The sequence below is a fragment of the Synchiropus splendidus genome, chromosome 13, assembly GCF_027744825.2.
Source record: "Synchiropus splendidus isolate RoL2022-P1 chromosome 13, RoL_Sspl_1.0, whole genome shotgun sequence".
NCBI classification, from domain to species: Eukaryota; Metazoa; Chordata; class Actinopteri; order Syngnathiformes; family Callionymidae; genus Synchiropus; species Synchiropus splendidus.
In genome coordinates, this window is record NC_071346.1 from 9916291 (window position 1) to 9936534 (window position 20244).

General features: G+C 40.8%; 1 protein-coding gene across 2 annotated transcripts in view; it reads right to left on the bottom strand.

The window, feature by feature from the left end:
* ece2a (endothelin converting enzyme 2a) overlaps window positions 1-20244 on the bottom strand; it is a 53433-nt gene that overhangs the window by 13694 nt on the left and 19495 nt on the right. For both annotated transcript variants that reach the window (XM_053883227.1, XM_053883228.1), the window contains exon 3: window positions 14041-14324. In XM_053883227.1, coding sequence (XP_053739202.1) covers window positions 14041-14324 — 284 coding nt within the window. The remainder of the gene's footprint in view (window positions 1-14040; window positions 14325-20244) is intronic.

Here is a 20244-nt window from a genome sequence, read left to right on the forward strand (position 1 = left end):
ATAAACATAAACAGGTAGTTCTGTCTTACGACCTCATCAGTTGACTGTTCGCAGGATATGTGATAAATCCATTTCAACTGGAGATGGTTAGCACCAGCGCGAAGGACTTCAATAGAAAGTGTGGGTGAAAACTATAAATTCCCTTCTAATTTGCAATACATTTCTCAAATTCGACCTTTCCTGATATTAATAAGACAACGCAGAAACACATGGAACCTGCTCAGAATCAGATTTTCAAAAGTCCCAAACTAAATGAATGAGCAACAGGCTCATCAAACGGGCAGTAAGCAGTTTGACTGAACTAATATTAGAGAGCTGTTTTTCATGTCAGTATACTATACATGTCAACTTTCTCTTTAGTGGTTAAGGAGTTAAAATATTTAAAGTGTCTGACCACGGACAGATGGACAATGCCAAGTATATGTATGGAGACTGAGGCCTGCTCAGATACTTCAGTGCAAACATTGAATAAAGTCTTATTATCACCAATAGTTTGAGAAAAGAGAAATGAACTGACGTGCCCTGAATGTTGCAACCCTCTGGGAATGACTAATTCACACCCTAGGTAACAGACTGGGGAACACAAATTAACTGTAAACACTAACAACAACTAATTACTTACTTTATGGTTATTACTCAGTAATTACGGTGTTGTTTGAAGCAAACTTTTGGTGGGTATTGCAGGGAAAAAATGAGCCAGTCTCAACAAGAGGCTGATCAATATTTTATAAAGATCATTAACTGGCTAATATGCAGCAAAAACACATATGAATGAGTAGTTTATTTCGGGTAATGAATGTTCCATAATCTGAAGTGTGTAATCTATCGATCTAATAGACCACACCTGGGCAAAATGCAGCGCGGGGGGCCATATGCGGCCCCTTGCCTGTGTTTTTGCGGCCCTTGTGAGGTCAGACTAAAACTATTCAACTTATAAATCGTCTGTTTTGTTGTTTAATCCTGTTTCCGTTTTAGCCAGTAATTTTTGTTTCTCCTTTTTCTTTGTCATTTTAGTATTTTCCTCAAAATTCGTTGAAAGAAAATTCAAAATATATTTTGAAATGAAGTGCCTTTCCATCTTCAATGTTTTGGTCCATAGTTTTATTATGATTTCTATTCAAATAAAATGCATGTCCAATGTTTTTTATAGGGTTCATGCCATATTTACACTTCTGAATATCCTTGCTTCCATTGAACCTTTTAATTTCCTCCTTGTTACTTCAGATTTTTTTCCGTCACGTTTCATAGTCATCGCCGCCTTTCTTTTGGCATGGTGGCCCCTCACAACACTTACAGTTTATAATGTGGCCCTTTAGGAAATTTAACTGCCCACCTCTGTAATAGACATAACGTAACAAGCTTTTGCTTTAAAGTTTCAGCTAAGCTCAAAAGGTACAATCATTCGTTTTCTATTTGGACACGTGGACTGGCCTCATGGAGACAGTCAGGCAATGTTTGGACTGAATATCGACAAACTGTCAAATTAGCTTTATTAATATGGACAGGGAGGGCAAACAACATGAAGATCCCTCATCCTGCAGCTAATCCCAAAGTGAACTAAACTGAACCATTAGCATCTCCTCACCCGCATCAAAGCTGCAGCGTGTCAAACAGAAAAGCTCCTCACAACTCGAAAAAAACCCATCACCAGCTGACAAGTTCTAAAAATGGAATATCCACCTAATTCTTTTAACTGCCACTCTCCCGTCCACTAGATAGCAAACAATCAGACCTCCCTCCGGAGAGCCACATTAGCCAACCCAGAAATGTCACAACCATTTCAGTAAACACTCCACTGTGTCCTCACTTGCTCTAAAATTGCTGAACTGCCGCGATTGTTTGGCTGCTATTTCAGTGGCAGCAGTCGGTCCTGCAGGCAGAAAAAGCAGCGTTTAGACCGAAATAGCAGCGCTGAATCACGTGCCGCAAAACAGGTCGGCTGCAGAATTAAAAGAGTGGGAAGAGGCGTGCGCATTCTGGTCGCCTCAGATCTTCCATCCGCTCAAATTAAATATTAAAGTGAGAAAATAAGATAAGATTTTCATGCTGCACTCGACAGCTCAGACTTGGCACACATGATGTTTGGTGGAGTCTCAACTCATTCCTGCAGGCTTGTGTGCACACAGTCAAGTGATTTCTATCAGAAACGGCTGTAAAGAAGGGTTCTAAATGGCCTCGACTTCAGGGGCATCCGCACACGGCCCGTTCGGCTCGCTCCGGTTAGCAGCGCGTCTCTCCTGCAGAGAAGCGAATAAGCACTCGGGTCTGGGACGCTGAGATTGTTTTTGTGAACATCCAATGTCACCCGAGGCTGTCATTCGTCATAATGAAGTACAAGAATAAAGAGCTTCAGCAGAGTCAAGCTCCTCATAATATTTCACATGCCACAACTGCAAACATATTATTTCATCCTTATCTAATAACCTGTATATTTGACAATGAACTCCACTCAATTCAGAGGCAGCATCGGTAGCACAGCACTTTTAAATATATATTTTTTAATATAAAGGCTAAGCTAAGTTAGCATCACTGTAATATACATTAAGCTAACACATACAAAGAGAATAATTTGAGAAATTCAAATCATATTTGTATATTTGTCATTCATTAAAACTAATTTAATTTGGTCAACATATTATAGATTTTCTTCTCATTTCTCTCGTCCACCTCCCTCTTACTGTCACTGGGAATTACAATATAAATAACAAACACTACTGTCCACAGAGAAAATAATTGCTAGGAAAATCATTTGAAAAAAAAAATCAGCCATAAATAGATCAGTTTAGTCAGCATCATTTGCTCCATGACCTGAAGTAATCTATCATCTATTCACACAGCTCAATGATCAAACTGTTTCATATAGGGTTGGAAACAAAATCATTTCTGAGAGACTACACAGGATTAGTGGCATAATTATATCCGTACTCAGCCACTTTGGTCGGCATATTTTGTTTACATTGTTCACATGCATATTCAGTCCTCATTATCGTCACTAAGTCCTTAAGGGGGTTTGATCGAGTGGATGCACTTTTCTGTAACTATTCTGAGCGCCTGCACCCTCCCCTGCACGTGAGCGGCTTTGTCTGTGGCGTGCGCTACAGTTTTTCTCTTCTGCTCCAATATTCAGAAATCTGAAGCAACGCCGCCTGTTTTGGGATGGACTGACATTCACTGTACACAGCCAGGAGGCTCGGGGAGACTGTAGTGAAGGTGACCGGTTAACAGAACCGAAGTTAGATAACAGATAACAGAAGTTAGGTGCTGGACAAGTTCTGGGGAAAAAAAGAATTACAATTAGAACTTAAACAGGTCACATCCAGTATAACATTGTTTGGATTAAGAACGTTGGATGCATCTATTTTCTATTTTCATTTTTCTGTTTACATACAGGACGAACTTTCTCTTCTCCAAACACCTCACATGAGCACCGGGAAGATAGGATATGCTGCTGCACTGTCACCTAGTTTCCATGGTAACCTGTTGCTATGGAAACAGGCCCTGGAACAGACTCTGGAGTCGGCTGGTGGAGATTTTGTTGCACGAGCAGTGATGGGAGGTGAGCAGGACCAAGAGGAACCAGGAGCTTTATCTTCATGTTCACGCCTCATGTACAGAATCAACACAACTTATCAGTTCACAGACACGACTTCTATTTCTCTCGGAGATTCCCACCATCTGAACACGACAAAGTACAGCGGGGACACTTGAGTCTGGGGACAGGTTAAGTAGGTTTTGATGCTAACAGAAGGTCATGCATCAGACCCGACAGACACAATGTTACATAATGAGTGTGACAAATATTCACAGCAACACAAGAGTTTGGGTTTGCAGTTTCATAAAAGGTTCTAATGACTCAGAAATATTCCTAATTTTCTTTGCCATTTGGTTGATGTTTTGTATTTACTAACAAAACAAACACAACACCTTATGGTATCGGGCCTGGCCGAGATCTAAGGTTGTCTTAAAGTAAAGTAGTTTTGACTTGACCTTGTGTCTGTTTATCTATTCAATTCAATAAAGTTCATTGTCAAGACTTTTTGGGTGATGCAGACCAGTGGAGAACCACTGCTCAAGAGAGGATTGTGATTCAAGTGATATCAACTTTTTAGTCAAAATTTGAGGCATTACATATCACATATTCGGAAAGTCTAGACAAACACAAATCTAGAGGCAATATTTAATGTTTTATACTAATTTGGTCTCACTTGCATGGTGTTTCAGAGCGTTAATTGTTGCAGTGCACTTTGGAGCTCACATCATGAATGGTGAGAGGGCTTGTTGTGAGACGTAAATTATTATTATACTATGTTGAGAAAGGTGGCCGGGTCTTTCCAGAAGAATATCTCTGCAAGTCAATCTTCCAATGTAGCAGGCATGCTACAGTTAAACAGGACAACAATTGCAGAGTTTGCATTTTCACATTGTGCTTGTCATCTTCTGCCTTTGGGAACTGATCATCATGTTTTATTATATGTCTGGTAAACAGATGACACTGCTTTCTCAGAAGACCATAATAACAGTTCCTTGAAAGTCAAGCTTCATCCAATGAGTCCATAAATATCTAAAAAAATGATGATAACAGGTAATATGTGAGCAACAAAAGTATATCTTAAGAATCCACAATTCCAGAGTAAAGTTTTCTACTTGTTTACTGACTCTGTACCACAGGATTCCAGAAAACATCTTATAGATAAGAGACAGAAAAGAAATAAAAGAAGTCTTGTTGTATTGTTGTTTATATTGTATTGTTGTTATAGTTATTTTAAAAATACAATGTTTGCTTTGTAGCATTGTGACATGTGAAATATTACTCAAAGGTAAACGTAAATTCATATTTAATTTCTGTTTATATTATTTTCTTCAATGAAATATAGGTAAATCATCAAAAAACTTGAATATTAGATATGTCAATATCCTCTTCAACTCTGGAAAACGATAATTTAGGGGCAATAAGTGGAGGGAATATTTCTAAGGATACACAGTGATGTGTTTCTAAAAGCCCTTCTAAGGTCCATCTGAAGAAAAGCTTGTTCTCTGGTTGACACATTCTGACAGTGCTGCTGGCATATTCGTCGGTGGAAGCTGTCACTTCACTTTCCAAAACAAAAGCATAAGACACAAGATTAGTATGCAAATGCTCTTAGAGACACAGGGTAATTCTGAGATCAGAGTATCTGTGCAGAAAAGTAAACACAGGGATAAATAACAAATCTGCAGTCGTGCCCTCCAAGAGCTCGGGGTTGCATCTGTGCGACCAAACACACTTACAGCTTTGTGTATTCACAAGCGTGTGTGAGTGCTGGAGTGGTCAGGCCGAGTGGCCAGATGTCGTGAAGTGGAATTCCTGCACATCTGGCTTTGTGCTTGGCCCCGGAGAGAAGGGTATCAGCCGGGCAGCAGGGATGAGAGGATAGGGAACGAGATGGATAGGAGTGAAACAAATGTCAGGTGACAGAAGGCGCACTGTCGCAGGTTCAACCCAAACACAGCGTGAAACTACTGCAGATGGATTGGAGAGGAAGGCTGTGTTCTCAGGGCTCTTTAAGCATCTTTATGTGACGCAGCAGCTTTTATGAGACGACTGCTCTCGGGAACGGTAACATTTTATACTGTCTCTCCTGTATATTTAGCTTGTTTTCAACTACACAAAGTTCTAAACATTATCATTTTATACATTTCTGATTGGAATAGGGTAGTTAGAAGCTAACTAAGAGAAATATGCTAGCAAAACACGGACTGGACTGCATTATAATGACGATAAAAACATCAGGATTAATACAATATAGACTTATGATATCAACTGAATGGAATTCAAGGTGATGCCAGGCAAAAATGATTCTTTAAGTTTGTATTTTAACATGTCCCTCTGCAGTCGCAGTATGAAAGTAAACGCAGCCTCTTCTTTGGTTCTTTTCAAGGCCTTAATATGCTTTTTGATGCAGGAAATCTGCCTTTGGTGCAACAAAGATTGGGATCAATGAAGAAACATCCCTAAAGTGAGTGAGATGCTGAGTCACCTCTTGTGCTACCTGTGACTAGCATTAGTGGCTAATTGTCCTCATTCCCTTTCTTCGAAGGTGAGAGCGAACAGACTCCAGACGAAAATTCTCCAGTTACATGATCTGTTTGTACCTGCAGCAAACAGGTCTATTTCTGGCCGTAGGGTCAGTTCTCAAGAGGCCAAATCAGTCTCCTCTCTCAGCCTCATCCTCTCGTTTACACAGCAAATAGCTGTTACCTTAGCTTTCTGCCCTGCCCATTAGCTCAAAAGTGAGGAGGTCACTTTGGTCACTCGGGATGAAATTGGCTTTATGTTATGTGGAGCACTGCCAGAAGAGAAGAAACAGTCTGCGCACGGGAGATCAGAACGACCAAGTCAAACACCTCGTCTGCATTTCGGTTCTGGAGAAAGTTTCAAGATGAAAAAGAAGCTCAGGAAATGAAAACACACAACTAACTCGTTGATCCGCAGTGTAGTTGAGTTTTACAATGGGTTCTATTTATCCAGAAACATCTCACAAACGCACATGCAAAGCTGCACACAGGGTGACGCACCATTCTAATGTGAGTAAACACTTAATGATAGATCATATTAGATGACTATTGAAGACTGTAAGAGCAAGAGTTGACCAAGAAAAAAAAATACAAACTGGCTCACTTTTGAGGTACAAATATAACATGTGGCATTGAGGACCGTGGCCACACTGGTATTCTCACTCAACTTCCTATGTAATAGTCCTCATTGCTACACAACAGCAGTTTATCTTTCTAAAAGAAAATTCCAAAAAAAAAAATGGCAGCAATGAAGTTACAAATAAAGGTTTAGCTTTAGCATACAGACGGAAGAAACTGTTTTCTTCAGGGTTTGTGTTGTTATGTGCAGACATGATTAGTAGATTCAAAATTACATGTGCAAATTTTTAGGGGATAGTAAATGTAAGCAATGTCTTCAAACACTTCAAAGTCCTGACAGTTTGTTTACAGTCAAGCAATGTATCTATTTCTAAATTACACAAACTTAAGAGGTTTTCCAGGCTTGAGAAGTTTGGAATAAAGGTGGATTTGTTTTGACATTTACAAATAGGCATGCTAACAAACAAGACAGTGCAGGCATATATTACCAATAGTTTATCACCTGTAAGAAAAATAAGGCTGTAAAGGATCCTTTTAAAATGACTGTTTACATCATACAAGTGCATCTTTGTGGCCAGACTCCACACTATCATTACAGAGGAGTAGCAGCTCAAGCGTGTGACTGCGTATAATCATCGCACCAGGAAGCTGGAGTCACGACTATGGCCAATGTAGAAACACAGAAACCTTTGCTGAAGGTTTTGTTGCCCTACTAACCTCCCAGGGCCACACGTCCTATGATTAGTTAAACCACCGTACATGACTGTCTGCAGCTCATGGCAGGAAATAAGTTAAGACTAAAATCCTCTGACCACACCTCTGCGCAACTTCACTCTTTTCCCTTGTTTTCCCAGTAGAGTCAGATCTGCTTCTGCCTCACGTCTCTAGTCTTCCTCATCCCTCTCTCTTTTATTCTCTTAATCCAATTAATGATCTTCCTCCTGGAGGCATCTGTTGTTTCCATGGTAACAATTCTCTTTAGTCAATACAGTATAAGTCGTCAAGGCAACCACGAGCGAGATATTTCCACAGTGCGTGTGTCTGTGATTTGCACACATGCGTGTAACATGTTTACTCTGGGTTTGGGTTGTCCCTTTTTAATAACCGGGTGAAACAACACAGTAGGAGCAGTAATAATAAATTATTTTACTGAAGTTTATCTCATTTTCAACACTGTATTGGAAAGTAGTCGTCGTGCGTTCTATTACTCTAATGCCGAACAACTCATGGACCAATCAAATAGTGGGTAAACAGTGGTCAGCTTGTGAGGTATCTTCTCTCAAGCCTCTTGTTGTTTACAGTAAGTTTATGTTTGGGAGGTCTTCCTCCACTTTAGGGAGTGAAGGAAATTGACACAGTTTTGTACATTAAACTGCAGGCACACACACACAAGCAGAACGAAAGCCAACTATTTCCCTCATTATGGGTATCAGAAACCAAAATGCAGATGATTTACTGACAAAATAACTAGGGTAGATGAATGTTTTTACATTAAAATTCCTTCTGTTATGGCACACAGTGTGTGTGGGCTTCTTTATTATACTTTGTGGGGAACAATTCACTAATCACTACAGGTAAACACCACGAGGTTAAACCTCAATTTGAGGATGAAGACCTCAAAAATAACTGTCTTATTATAATTAGTTTTAAGTTTGGTTCGGAGTCATGGTAAAGGTTAGCCATTTGTTTTGGATGGTTATATTTAGGGTGAGAGGCTGGGGAGAGCATTACGGCAATGAGAAACCTCACAAAGTCTCCTTAAGGATAGAAAAACAAACATGCTTGTGTGTGTGCGATTACATATTGTTCAGAGGGAAGAATATCGATCCCATTCGTCTATCCTCCTAAAAATCTTGTCAACATGCAGTGTATATTTAATACCACATGAAGCAATCCGCTCAGATGCTTCAGTAGAGATTCAGCGTCCACGTGTGTGAGTGCATGACGCATGTCTTAATGCACGAGACGTGTAGGTTAATGCATTATATTTGCAAGATTAAGTGGTGATTCATATTTGAAAGAGAAGCATGTGCTAACCCTCTTTGTACACTTGAACCTGTGTGTGTGTGTGTGTGTCGGGAGGATGGGTGTGTGGTCACATCTGGCTCTGAGGGGCTTCCCTGCTCACAGCTGGGACAAACCTTAACTGTGGATTATTGACAGGATTGACAAAGAACAAGTAGAACGTGGACCACTCAGCTCTCTGGATGAAAGTGGGTCGGGAGACAACTGAAGCCAGAATAGTATAAAGAGACGAATAATAATGTGAGACTCAAAAAATGTCTCATATCAAGAATAAAATTGCTATGCGGAGGCAGGCTTTGATTTCTATTTTTGGGTTCACTGAAGTTTTCCCTCGCAAGACAGACTGTCCTTTATTTATTTATTTATTTATTTATATATATATATATATATATATATATGCCTTTTATAAAACGGGCATATAGTGTGACTGGCAGTAAAAAAAAAAAGTCGTCGGCATGTGTGGCAGCACATTAACCTATGAGTGACAAGACCGTGTTTGACAGAGCACGTGCAGAGATTCAAGCCTGAGCTGTGTGGAATCTCTGGAGAGCTGGGAGGCTCCTGCTCAGCGGTCCATCTTCTGATGTGCACACACACACACACAGCAAGCACATGCCGGGACACATGGGGGATGTTGATGTGTGTCTGGGTGCCAGTGCACAAAAATGTTTGATCAAACAAAAGTGATGCAGGCCGATAAAAAATGCAGCAAAGTAAATACATTTCCAGCTGACACGGAGAGCGACCAAACTCCGGTGAACGCACACTTTGATCCCTCCTGGAATGCAGACACATGCACAGCAAGAATTGCAATCAGCCACGATTTCTGCCAGTCACGTGTGCTCCACTGCTCTACTTTCCCCTGCTGGAGTTGCAGAGTAGAAGCCCGGTTGAGAGGAGAGACACACACACAAATGCACACCAGGCTGCCATGCATGAGAGAACACACACACACACACATATATATATATATATATATATATATATATATATATATATATATGCATGCAAACTGCAGCTGTGGAGACAAACGTGAGCATCATGCGTGCATGTAACCATCTTCAACTTCAGTATAAGATGAGGTATTTGTGCACAGAGATATTGGTCACAGTTTTTTTTCCTATTCAGACAAGGAACTGATCGTTCCACTAAGAAAACAGTACACTTAACATAAGCCTCTACTTGAAGTCAGCCAGTTGGTTAATCCTCATGTGACTTCTGCAGACTTGAGCATGATTCAGAGTGTTGAGTTCGATAGACAGAGGCAAGAACTTGTTAAATGACTCACATTCTGGACTGAGAGGACGAGGAGAGTGGCTGCTGCAGGAGCGCCTGTGCAGCCAGTGTTCTCATCTCATGGATGCCTGGTTTTATGTACTGCAACATTCTTTCGTCATCTTACAAACATCTGTTGACAGAGACTACATTTTTTCATTATAATAATAATAATAATAATTATTATTATTATTATTATTAGTCATGTGTTTAATGAGGAATCACATGACATGGAAGTCCAATGTGCAAAACAGTGGATCACAATACAGTGGTAACAATTGACACCCAACGCAGGCAAATATCAACCGTTAAAAAAAATAAATCCTCCTCTTCGGGTTCTTTGAAAAACACTACACCAATAAGAGTTTTATAGTTGTTTTCCTGTGGAGCTTCCACCATCCCATCACAAGTCAGACAAAGACTCAACTGATGCCATAAATACAAGCCAGTGCTAACCAATGCTACAGAATACAGGGCGAGCCCAGTAGGCATTATACTGGAGAAGCTAGAAAACATACCTGATCACATCAATGACTGAAAATACATGGATATGCAATCCATGTATTTTATCTGGAAGTTGAAAAACAAAATATGTATACATTTTTGGCAATGGTAACTGCTGGAATTGTTTTATCAACCAGTATTTCATCCATTTAAGACACATGACTAAAATTTATGGTATTTATTTTACTCCATTAATAGAGCTTCAACTGAGGCAGAGCATATTGAGACATTTAAAACATGCAGAAAATGTATAATAGGCACATAAAATTAGATTATCAGATGCATGAGAAGCATGAGAAACACAGCCTTAAGATATATCTGATCTATAACAATTAAAGATAATGGTGTATTGGAAATGAAGTATTTTTCTTATTTTATGAGCCACATTTAAATGTTGAAGTAAAGTTCCAAGATCACACATCAAAAATAATGGACATCAATGGTTTAAAGTGAGAGAGAGGCATGTGATTACAGTTTCAACTGAAGTGTCACAACATTATGATTGCACAAAAACAGCTTGGTGTTTAGAGCTGCAGCTAATGAAAAAGCACCTCCGCGTCTCCACTGGTTACCAATGATCTCACCCCTTTGTCTAAATATTCATGCGTCTGTGTGTGTTGAGTGTTTGGGTTACAAATAAAAATCACTCCCCTGGCTCAGGGTTCCCGGCAAACATCCAAGCTTCCTGGTAATGGAGGGGAGGAGAAGACTGGCGGCGGACGCCGAGCAGAACCAATCAATGTTTACCGTCTCTGTCTCGCTTGTGAAAGTGATGTCATGGCACACCTCCCCCTGTGATGGATGGGTGGGTTGTTGTTAAGATCACCACCAAACTTACACAAGGTGCCAAGTGTCAACAAGAGGAAAACAACGAACAAAAAAACATGGTCACTTTCTTATCAAAATATGGTAAGTCATGTCTGGAGGATTATGTTTTCTAAATTACCACTGGACACTCAGAAACAAGCCCTAAACTGGGGTTGAACAGCGCAACATTAAGAGTAAACACACTATTATTGTGGGTGAATCAACAAGTCTGGCACTTTTGCCCCAAAAATGGGACTTCAAAAAATATGAGACCAGCCCCGGATGTTCATACAGCCATTGTGAATCTGTGAACCAAATGTAAATGATTGAATAATCATGGAATAGATTTATAACCTGATATTGGTTCAACAAACTTAGATCTATTCCCCCTAAAGGCTTGACATATTGACATCGATGTGCAAATACAGTGGAGCCTGTCAGGATACAGAGACAGGAACCGAAGCCCGGGAATTGTGAGGAAAAGGAAAGTTTGCAGGAAATACTTCCTAGAACATCTTTAATACACTCATTGATGTCAAAAAAGTGCTTTTTAAATAAATAATAAGGCAACAAAGTCAACCATGCATTTTAAAAACTGAGCAGCTAACCAAGTCGATAAACTACTTTCCTTCTCACCTCTCTATAGACAGCTTTAAACTTCCATCGCTTAACTGTCGATTTGAACCCGTAGCATTCCTCACCTTCATAAACCAGACTAAAAGGTAAAGCAATTAAAAGTCAGCGATGAGACGCGTTGAAAGTGTTTCTATGGCAACAGTGTGTCAGGCTGTGAAATAAATTTCACACCCCAGTGAACCGCAGCTTCCACTGTGAGACTTCAGCCATGTATGTGTGTCAAAGACAAATCCCAAGCTGCTTCCCAAAAATTTGCAGGACAGTAGAGGTGTCACGCGGTGAGAAGGCTCTTTCCAGGCCACGGCGTGGATCAAATATCTCTGAGTGGTGACGAAACTTAGAGATTTGAAAACAAAAATAACAACTGGACTGCTGCTACATTAATCTCACTGTAGTTTGGGGCTACACAGGCTACATAGGCTACACAAGATACCACAAAACAAAATATGACAGTATCATGAAGGATTAGAATGTGTAGACAATCGGCTAAAGTGAGGAGATGGTTTGGATCCTCAAGGTCACATCCTGTAGTGCTGATGCACTACACTCTCACTTGCAGAGAAACTAACATCTCTGTTTAGCTTCCAAGCTACATTCAGCTAGTACAATTAAAAGCTAGAGTGAGGTGGAGTCACCATAAATGCAGTAAGAGCCCAAGATGTTACAGAAACTGCAAGGTTTTAACCAAGAAAAATACACTGCACATCTCAAAGACGACAGTCTGCCATTGGCGCTCATCCTATAGAAGGGTCATGTCACTTTGCGACATCGTACATTGTTTCTGTGCTCAAATTGACTTCTGACTGCTTCATTTCAATGTTCCTCTCTTCCCCTGGTCTTTTATTGCCACCTACTTTCCCCCTGTCTCACTCGGACGCACTTCTCATTAACTTCCTGTCAGTCTCGTTTTGGCTCTTCCACTGGTTCTTCTGTATTGGCATAACTTCTTTTTCATTCCTCTGTCCCTCATTTCTTGTTAAAGGGAGTTTCAGCTATGAGCTTTTTACTGCACAATTTTTATACAACCTATATACAAAAGTTATTTTTCCCTTTTCTTATCTCGCCTTCCCTCCTCCCATCCTTATTTGAGCTGAACTGGAGCCATGACTGCTGTGCATACATAACCACCAAAGTATAAATACACAGAGGAACACACACGCTAAAATATGTGCGCATGGAGATGCGATCACACATCTCCACAATACAGCAGGTGCACCGGAGGTGAAATACACAAAGTGGGAATGAGGGGAAATGAAAGCGAAGAGGTGAGAAGAAGAGATGGTGTTAACAGATAAGTGAGATGAGCATGAGAAGTTCTCTTCAAATCCTTCCCATCTGCCCCGGAAACATACTGATCCTTCAGTAATACTTCCATCTGGGTGAGGAAAACATCCAGGGATCCGTGTGTGAGTCAGCCACGTTCGTCTGTGGTGGCATCAGACCACATTCATCAAAACCTGGACCTTAAATGACCAGCTCGTGTTTGTATTTTGACTCATTGGAAGCTATCAGGCAGAATATACAACAACGAGGGAACAGATTACTCATGAAGATGAAATGAAATAATAACACTGTTATTACAAAACAAGTCAGAAGGCAGATCTGTTGTTTCTTTTTTTTTCTCTGGCTTGTTTTACACAAACCCAGTGCTACATACAATAGTACAGCACATTGGATTTTGCTTGAATTTGTCAGGAAAACCGAGGATAAAAAACTACTCCCTACTCTCTGGTGTTCCGACTGTGAGGAGGCCCCAGACACTGGTAAATACCCAGAGGAGGTTTTAGTGGAGAGGAAATTCTAGGCCTTCTTACTTCAGCTGCTGCCCCCTGGACCTCTAATACACAAACAAAAATGGATTGCAGTTTTCTCTACGACCAGAAGATGTGCTGCTTCCAAAACCAAGTGAACTGAAGTCAAACACAAGAATATAAGCTAATTCATTATACCTGAAAAGAGCCCTACCAGGTGGGAGCGCTCTCACAAACATCACAAATGTAAGCTGGACCTGAGACTTCTGCAACCTTCTTCTTTACCATTTTAATTCCCTCAACTAAAAGTTTATCATATTCAACTTACATTTTGGGAAAGCAGACCTTTTGAGGGTTGGAACTGCGTCATATTACAGAGTATAAAACCCAGGTCTCTTTCACGTCTCACCTCTGCTAGTGCCTGATGAATGAAAGCGGACGTCTGGGGAGAGACTTCCCACGGAGACTTCTCGTCCACCATGATAGCGTCCAGCGTGGCCTTTTCTATAACCACGTCAAACGAAGCGTCGTGGAAGGAGAGCTGGCGAATGTCCATCTCCAGCCAGCTCATACCTGGACAGTGGCTGTATCTGTCCTTCATGTTGCTGACGCACACAGAGGAGTAGTCGATGTTGGTGATGGACTGGTACCCGGCGCGGTACATGTCACCGCTCATGCTGCTGTTGCCACACCCTGTAACAGGGGGAGAAACAAACAGTTTGTGATTGTTCAAGTCTGTTTCCTTGAACGGTTCATTTCTCACTATTTCATTCAGCCAGTGAGTTGCGAGCAAGATGACGCTGAATGAAAACTCGGGCTGCAACACAATGTCGCTAAGGTTCCTCAGCATTGGCAACATTTTAATGCTGAATTTCTTTTTATCAGGTTGTTTAAAATCAAATCAAAGCAATCCTCTTAACCTGTGTCTAAATCTTCAGACTAATGGACACACTTGTCATACTCCAGCAAGAGATTCCTGTGTTGTCTAGTGCCCCGTGGTTTTCATTTTTATGCCTCTACAAAATGTTTTATGACCAGGTATGAGTACTTTTGTGACATACAGCAGCAACTTTAGATAGCACAAGCGCAACTTGGCGACGCTTGCTTCTTGCTATTCGCACCCAAACAGTCGCCTGATTCCACCAACCAAAGCGACTCCCCCTCAAGATACGGAGGAGTTCAGATTTTTCACCTCCAGCGTTTTAGCATGACAGATGTCACCTGAAATGTGTCACTTCAGAGGCGCTGACGCTCCACGGTTTGTCACATGCAATCGCACCACTACATTGACTTAACATGTTAATGGCTTGTGATACACAGTTCGCGTTTGGTGTGAATGTACCTACAGGCAACTTTCCAAACGCGGTGTGTACAGTAATTTCCTCATGTATGTAATAGAACATAGTTACAGCAACAGTATAAATATTGGCTCCGATAAAATATAATATAAACAATTTTGCTCCTCTGTCAGTTCCACCTATTCAGTGAGAATCCCGAGGTACAGATTTCATTTTTACTCATCAGTAAGAATCTATTCTTGTTAACAGGAAGTTTTGTGAGGTCACAAATTTTATTCTTAAACCATCATCAACAAGTGCTCAAGCAACCCACAAAAAGTGAAAAAAAAGGTGGATGGTAAACGGCGGCGGCCTCTTATGTATAAAGGGAGGATGAAAATAATCTGCTGCACGCTCCATCTCACCTTCCAGATAAGATGACTCATAGACGGAGGAGGCAGAGGCGGCAGAGGAGGCTGACATGCACCAGAAAAGAAGGGAAGAGGTGAAGGTGGGGGAAGATATCAACAATTCGATGCAACGATTTCTGAAGTGAACATAGGAGATGGATTTGTCCTCCATGTTGACTACAGTGTTCACATATAAACAGTGTTACAGCGTAGCAGCGCGAGTGTGACAGGTGGAGCTGCGACTTCCGTCGGCTCCTACACCTCAGTTAGAAAGTGAGCTTGTTATCGCCTTGCTGCTTCAGCTAATTACATCAGTCTTAAAAAGCTACTGGTACGAGTGCGCTAAACCTTCATCCTCACACATCAAGCAACACATCTGCCATACATGTTCACACGTGAAACATGGCAAAAACACACCATCAGATTTGAAGTTTAAGCCATGACAAAAATGAGAGAAACTTTTTGACTTGACGGAGAAAGATATTCAGAAAATTCAAGATGTTTTGAAGCAACATGGTGATGTAGAGGTCAGAGCTGAAGTCGAACAGAGATCCTTCAAGTTTCCTCCCAAAGTTCAAAAGAATACAGCTGTGATTCTTAAGGGGGGCCATGATTGGGCCGCAAGTGACTCCTAGAGGGCCGCTAAAAGTTTTCTTGTTTTAAACCTTTGGGCCGTGAGGGCCGCGAGGAGATGCTCAGTTTTAATACATTAGCCGCATATGGTGTCAGTAGTGTGTCACTGAATTGACTTAACAGCTGCAAATCTGTGATAATTAACAATGAAAAATTAAAAAACAAAGAAAAAATTATAAAGATGATGATGATAGCACCTGTAGAAGGAGTTGTCAAAATTAATGGGAACATTTTATGGCATTTTACACTTACATCTTCTTTGGAGAATAAAATATATGATTTTTATTTTATGACATTTAGACATGGTTTTATTATATTTATTATATTCAGAATTTCCAATTTTCTCAACGGTTTGCACCAAGTGTATTTTTTGTCTTTTTTGTTTAGTAAATTTGATGAATATGACTCGTACCAGGTTCTGCTGCTGGTTGGACTTTTCGATGACAAATAAATATCTTTGTGACGGGTATGGTTTCCTGTCATTTTACAAGGTTTTTCTTTGTTTATGTCAAAGTAGATTAAATATGGTTATTAAGTGTGAGTGAAATCAAGAGTAGTGAATCAGTTGTATTACTTGAATGCGCCCATTTGTTCTACGAAAGGTGAGATAAAAAAGGATAAGAACCCCAGGTCTAGGGCTAATGAAGGACTTCTCATTGTTTTTGGGCAACTTACAATTTGTGGGAAATACTAACATTCAAGATAAATCTGGCACCCTCTGTAGCGAGCGGGAACTCCTGTTGGCTCTAGTCACGAATCGAGTTCCAGACAAACATTGTTCCCAAAGGGATCTCCCCGCTGACACAGCTGCGTGGGCTCATTTGGCTTATTTTTTTTCCGTGCGCTCGACAGGAGGACTCCGTATCACATGTCCCCTCGTTCTGGGCTGTCGTGGCAATTAAGTTTGCCAAGTGCTCACACTACCCCAATTTTATCTGACGTGACATCAGCTATTGGCTGCCACAGCATCAACCTGTGATATTTACACACCATCATCACAACACTGTAAGAGTGAAAATCTCACGTTTTGTCCCTCACAATGATGGCCTTTCTCATAGCATCAGCATTGTCATGTACTTGAACACTCCCCACTTGTGTCATACCATGGGTGGGTGCGGCGAAAAAAAGCTTTGGGAACCACCACTTCAAGATTCTGCATTTCCCATCAAAGGCTGCTTCTTCCACCTTGATCATCCTACCTGACTGTCCTCAATTCTCATTGGTTGTCTTCGATCTTCACCCTACCATGCGTTCTAATTTGTTTTTATCTGCTTTCCACATCAAAGCATCAAGCAACAATATTTAAAACAATCAATATATGAAGATAAGTTGACCCTTCAGTCTCAATATGCAATGACTCATGAACTCAATTGTCTCCAATATGCAGCTAAAACATAAGGTAACTGATTTAAACAGAATCCTATTTCACTCTTTCAGGACTCACTTAATATGTGGGCGGCACCAAATAACACTTATTTATTAATAGAGCTATGCATTATGGCTGCCAAAATATTCCAAATATAAAAAGCATCATGTGTTGTTGCTTTTTAAATTGACTTGACTCACACTCTACACAAAGTTGTTGGTGTGACTTGGTCAACAGACAGTCCTCCTGCCTGAGCTCCATCTATGGTCAGGTGGGCCTCGTGGGTGGGGAACCCCTGCCAGCGAGCCAGCGGTGTGAAATATCAAAGCTGCCATATCTGAGGTGAACCGAGCGCAGCAGTGGAAACTCCATGATGTCAGAGGGACACAGGGTATTTCTGCTCATCGCAGATTGGTTTGGACACTTTAAGTAGGGGGTGGGCTGGTAGTGCTGATGGAAGATGTTCACATGTACTCTAGCAACAATCGCCCCTGCACTCCCTGCTGGCTCTGGGCAAGCATGAAGTAACTGGACTCAAGTTCAGCAGCAACTCCAGTAAATGTCAATAAATGGACAGCAACTTCTTTCAGTTATTTTTGAACAAGGCTCAGTAGCATATTTTAAGCATACAATTATTTTCTCAAACAACAATCACATATCATAATTTCCAGGACAATAAGTCACTACTTTTTCCTCGAGGTCTGCACCCTGCGGCTTATACAACGACCGATGAAACCACAGGCGTTTTATTTACCCTTAAAGTGCTCAAAATGCGCTGTTTTCACCCACGTGTCCGCAGCTCCGCCAACAGAGCCGATCTCCTGGAGGACCGATGAGAAGAGATGAGATGAGAAGCAGCGGCTGAGACCAGCTGAGGTGTCGGAACTTTGGACACACGGGTGAAAACAGCGCATTTTGAGCGCTTTAATGTTAATAATAGATGTGAGGAGTTCATGATTCAAGTTCAAAACATTGCCGAGTTTCTTTCATGAGTCACTCTCGATGCAGGACCTCAGTTTCAAAACTAGTGACCCTCATGAATTTTTTAGCACCACTGATATTTATACAGCGCAGACAGCACCACTGCACCCACAGCTAGACTGATGTGGCTTATGTATGAATAAGATCCATTTTCCTTCTTAAATATAGTGGGAGCAGGCAATATACTGGTGCCCTCTATAGTCTGGAATTGACGGTACTTGGAGAATTGATAAACAATGGAATTCATAAAGCTTACACCCTTTTCGGCGCACAGGTTGCGGGAGGCAACGGACCAGCTAAACATGTATTCATTGCCACTTTCTCTCAGAACCCATATTGTCGGTTCAGTAAATGTGAACATGTACTCTAGCAGCAATGTAGGTGCAGGGGTGACTGTCTAGCACTCCATGCAAGCCTGGGACGTGTACTACACCACACCATTAGAGAATAAAGGACGACTTGGTTGGGCAACTTTGCAATGCATTTTAGTTGACAAATCTAACTGAAAATAGTCTGAACAATGCTAAAAAGGCAGCAGGTAAACTAACCATCCTAATCTGATAAATGACGGTGTAAACATCTCCTGTAGCCTGACAGAACTTGCTGAAGCAGCCAGGTCAAAGGAGCCCTGCACGTGCGAGAGTAAATATGACAATAATGAGAGCCGACGGTATCACACTGCGCTTAGTTAGAAGCAATTATATCATGTGATTAGCCCATCGCAGGATACAAAAATAACAACAATAGGGTTATTTGATTAGAGGCACGTGCTCATCTGGCAACATTTATAGAAGCTGATTCACACACAAACGCATATTCTCTCACGTAAACAACAATCGACGACATCTAAAACCATATGAAATAAAAAATAAATAAATAAAAATTCTATTTTAAGAAGACATACTGAATATGACATTACTAGCCGTTTGGGGTTAAACTCTTACGCGTACAACATCTTCGGAAGGTACAGTTGAAACTTAGCAGTGGATTAGCTCAGAGAAAAATAGAGTGATTTATGTTGTGTAGTTGTCAGGGGGATTGAAAGGTTCACAGGACGGTGGTGAGACCTTCAATGAAATATTACTGGAAGACAGTGAAGCTGACAGGCAAGAGCAAACACATAACTCTCGACCTAAGACTTTCAGGAGAATTCATTAAACTGCAGGTCATGAACATTTATGGCTTAATATTTCATAATCCTTCACTCACTGGCTTTTATTTTATAAATGAGAGTGCTACTTCTTATCTTCAACAGTTACAGGAGACAAAACAAATCTATATTTCTCCTGGTTTTCTTTTTTTTTTACTATGCAGATTTGATCAGTGAACGCCCAACATGTGTGTGAGACAGCACATTTTCCTCCAATAAAATACTCTTGTGTACAGTCGACAAATTGAAATTCATACAGATGTTGATTAAAAAAATAAGTTTGACAGACGCCTACATTTGTCCACCCAACTGCCAAATAGCAAGACACTTTAATTGTTGATCGCTGCCCATACATTATGTTCCAAGTATGGCGCACAACAGCACATGACTGTTACGTAACCTCCACTGGTCTCAAATGTTGTCAGTCCAGACGTCAACATATATTGATACAGCTGCAAAAATAAATATGAAATGAATATATCTTGTCAGAAATCCTATTTAGCAAAGTCAAAAGAGGACCCCAGTAAACCAAGAGTACTCAAACTTCCTCAGCTACACCGTCATCAGAAGAACAACTTTCTAATTTTATACATCTCAGGCTGTTTCAAACGCTTCAGAAAAGTTGCATCAGCAGCGACGTCAGAAGAAATTCTCTTAAAACTGAAATTATTCCAGAGAACTCTCCTCGCAAGTCCGCACTTCACTCACAGGCAACCACGCTTACGTAACCCACAAGATAATTAGTAGCAGAATAATGAAGCGAGCAGCTGTGACAATACAATAGTACTGTGCCTGG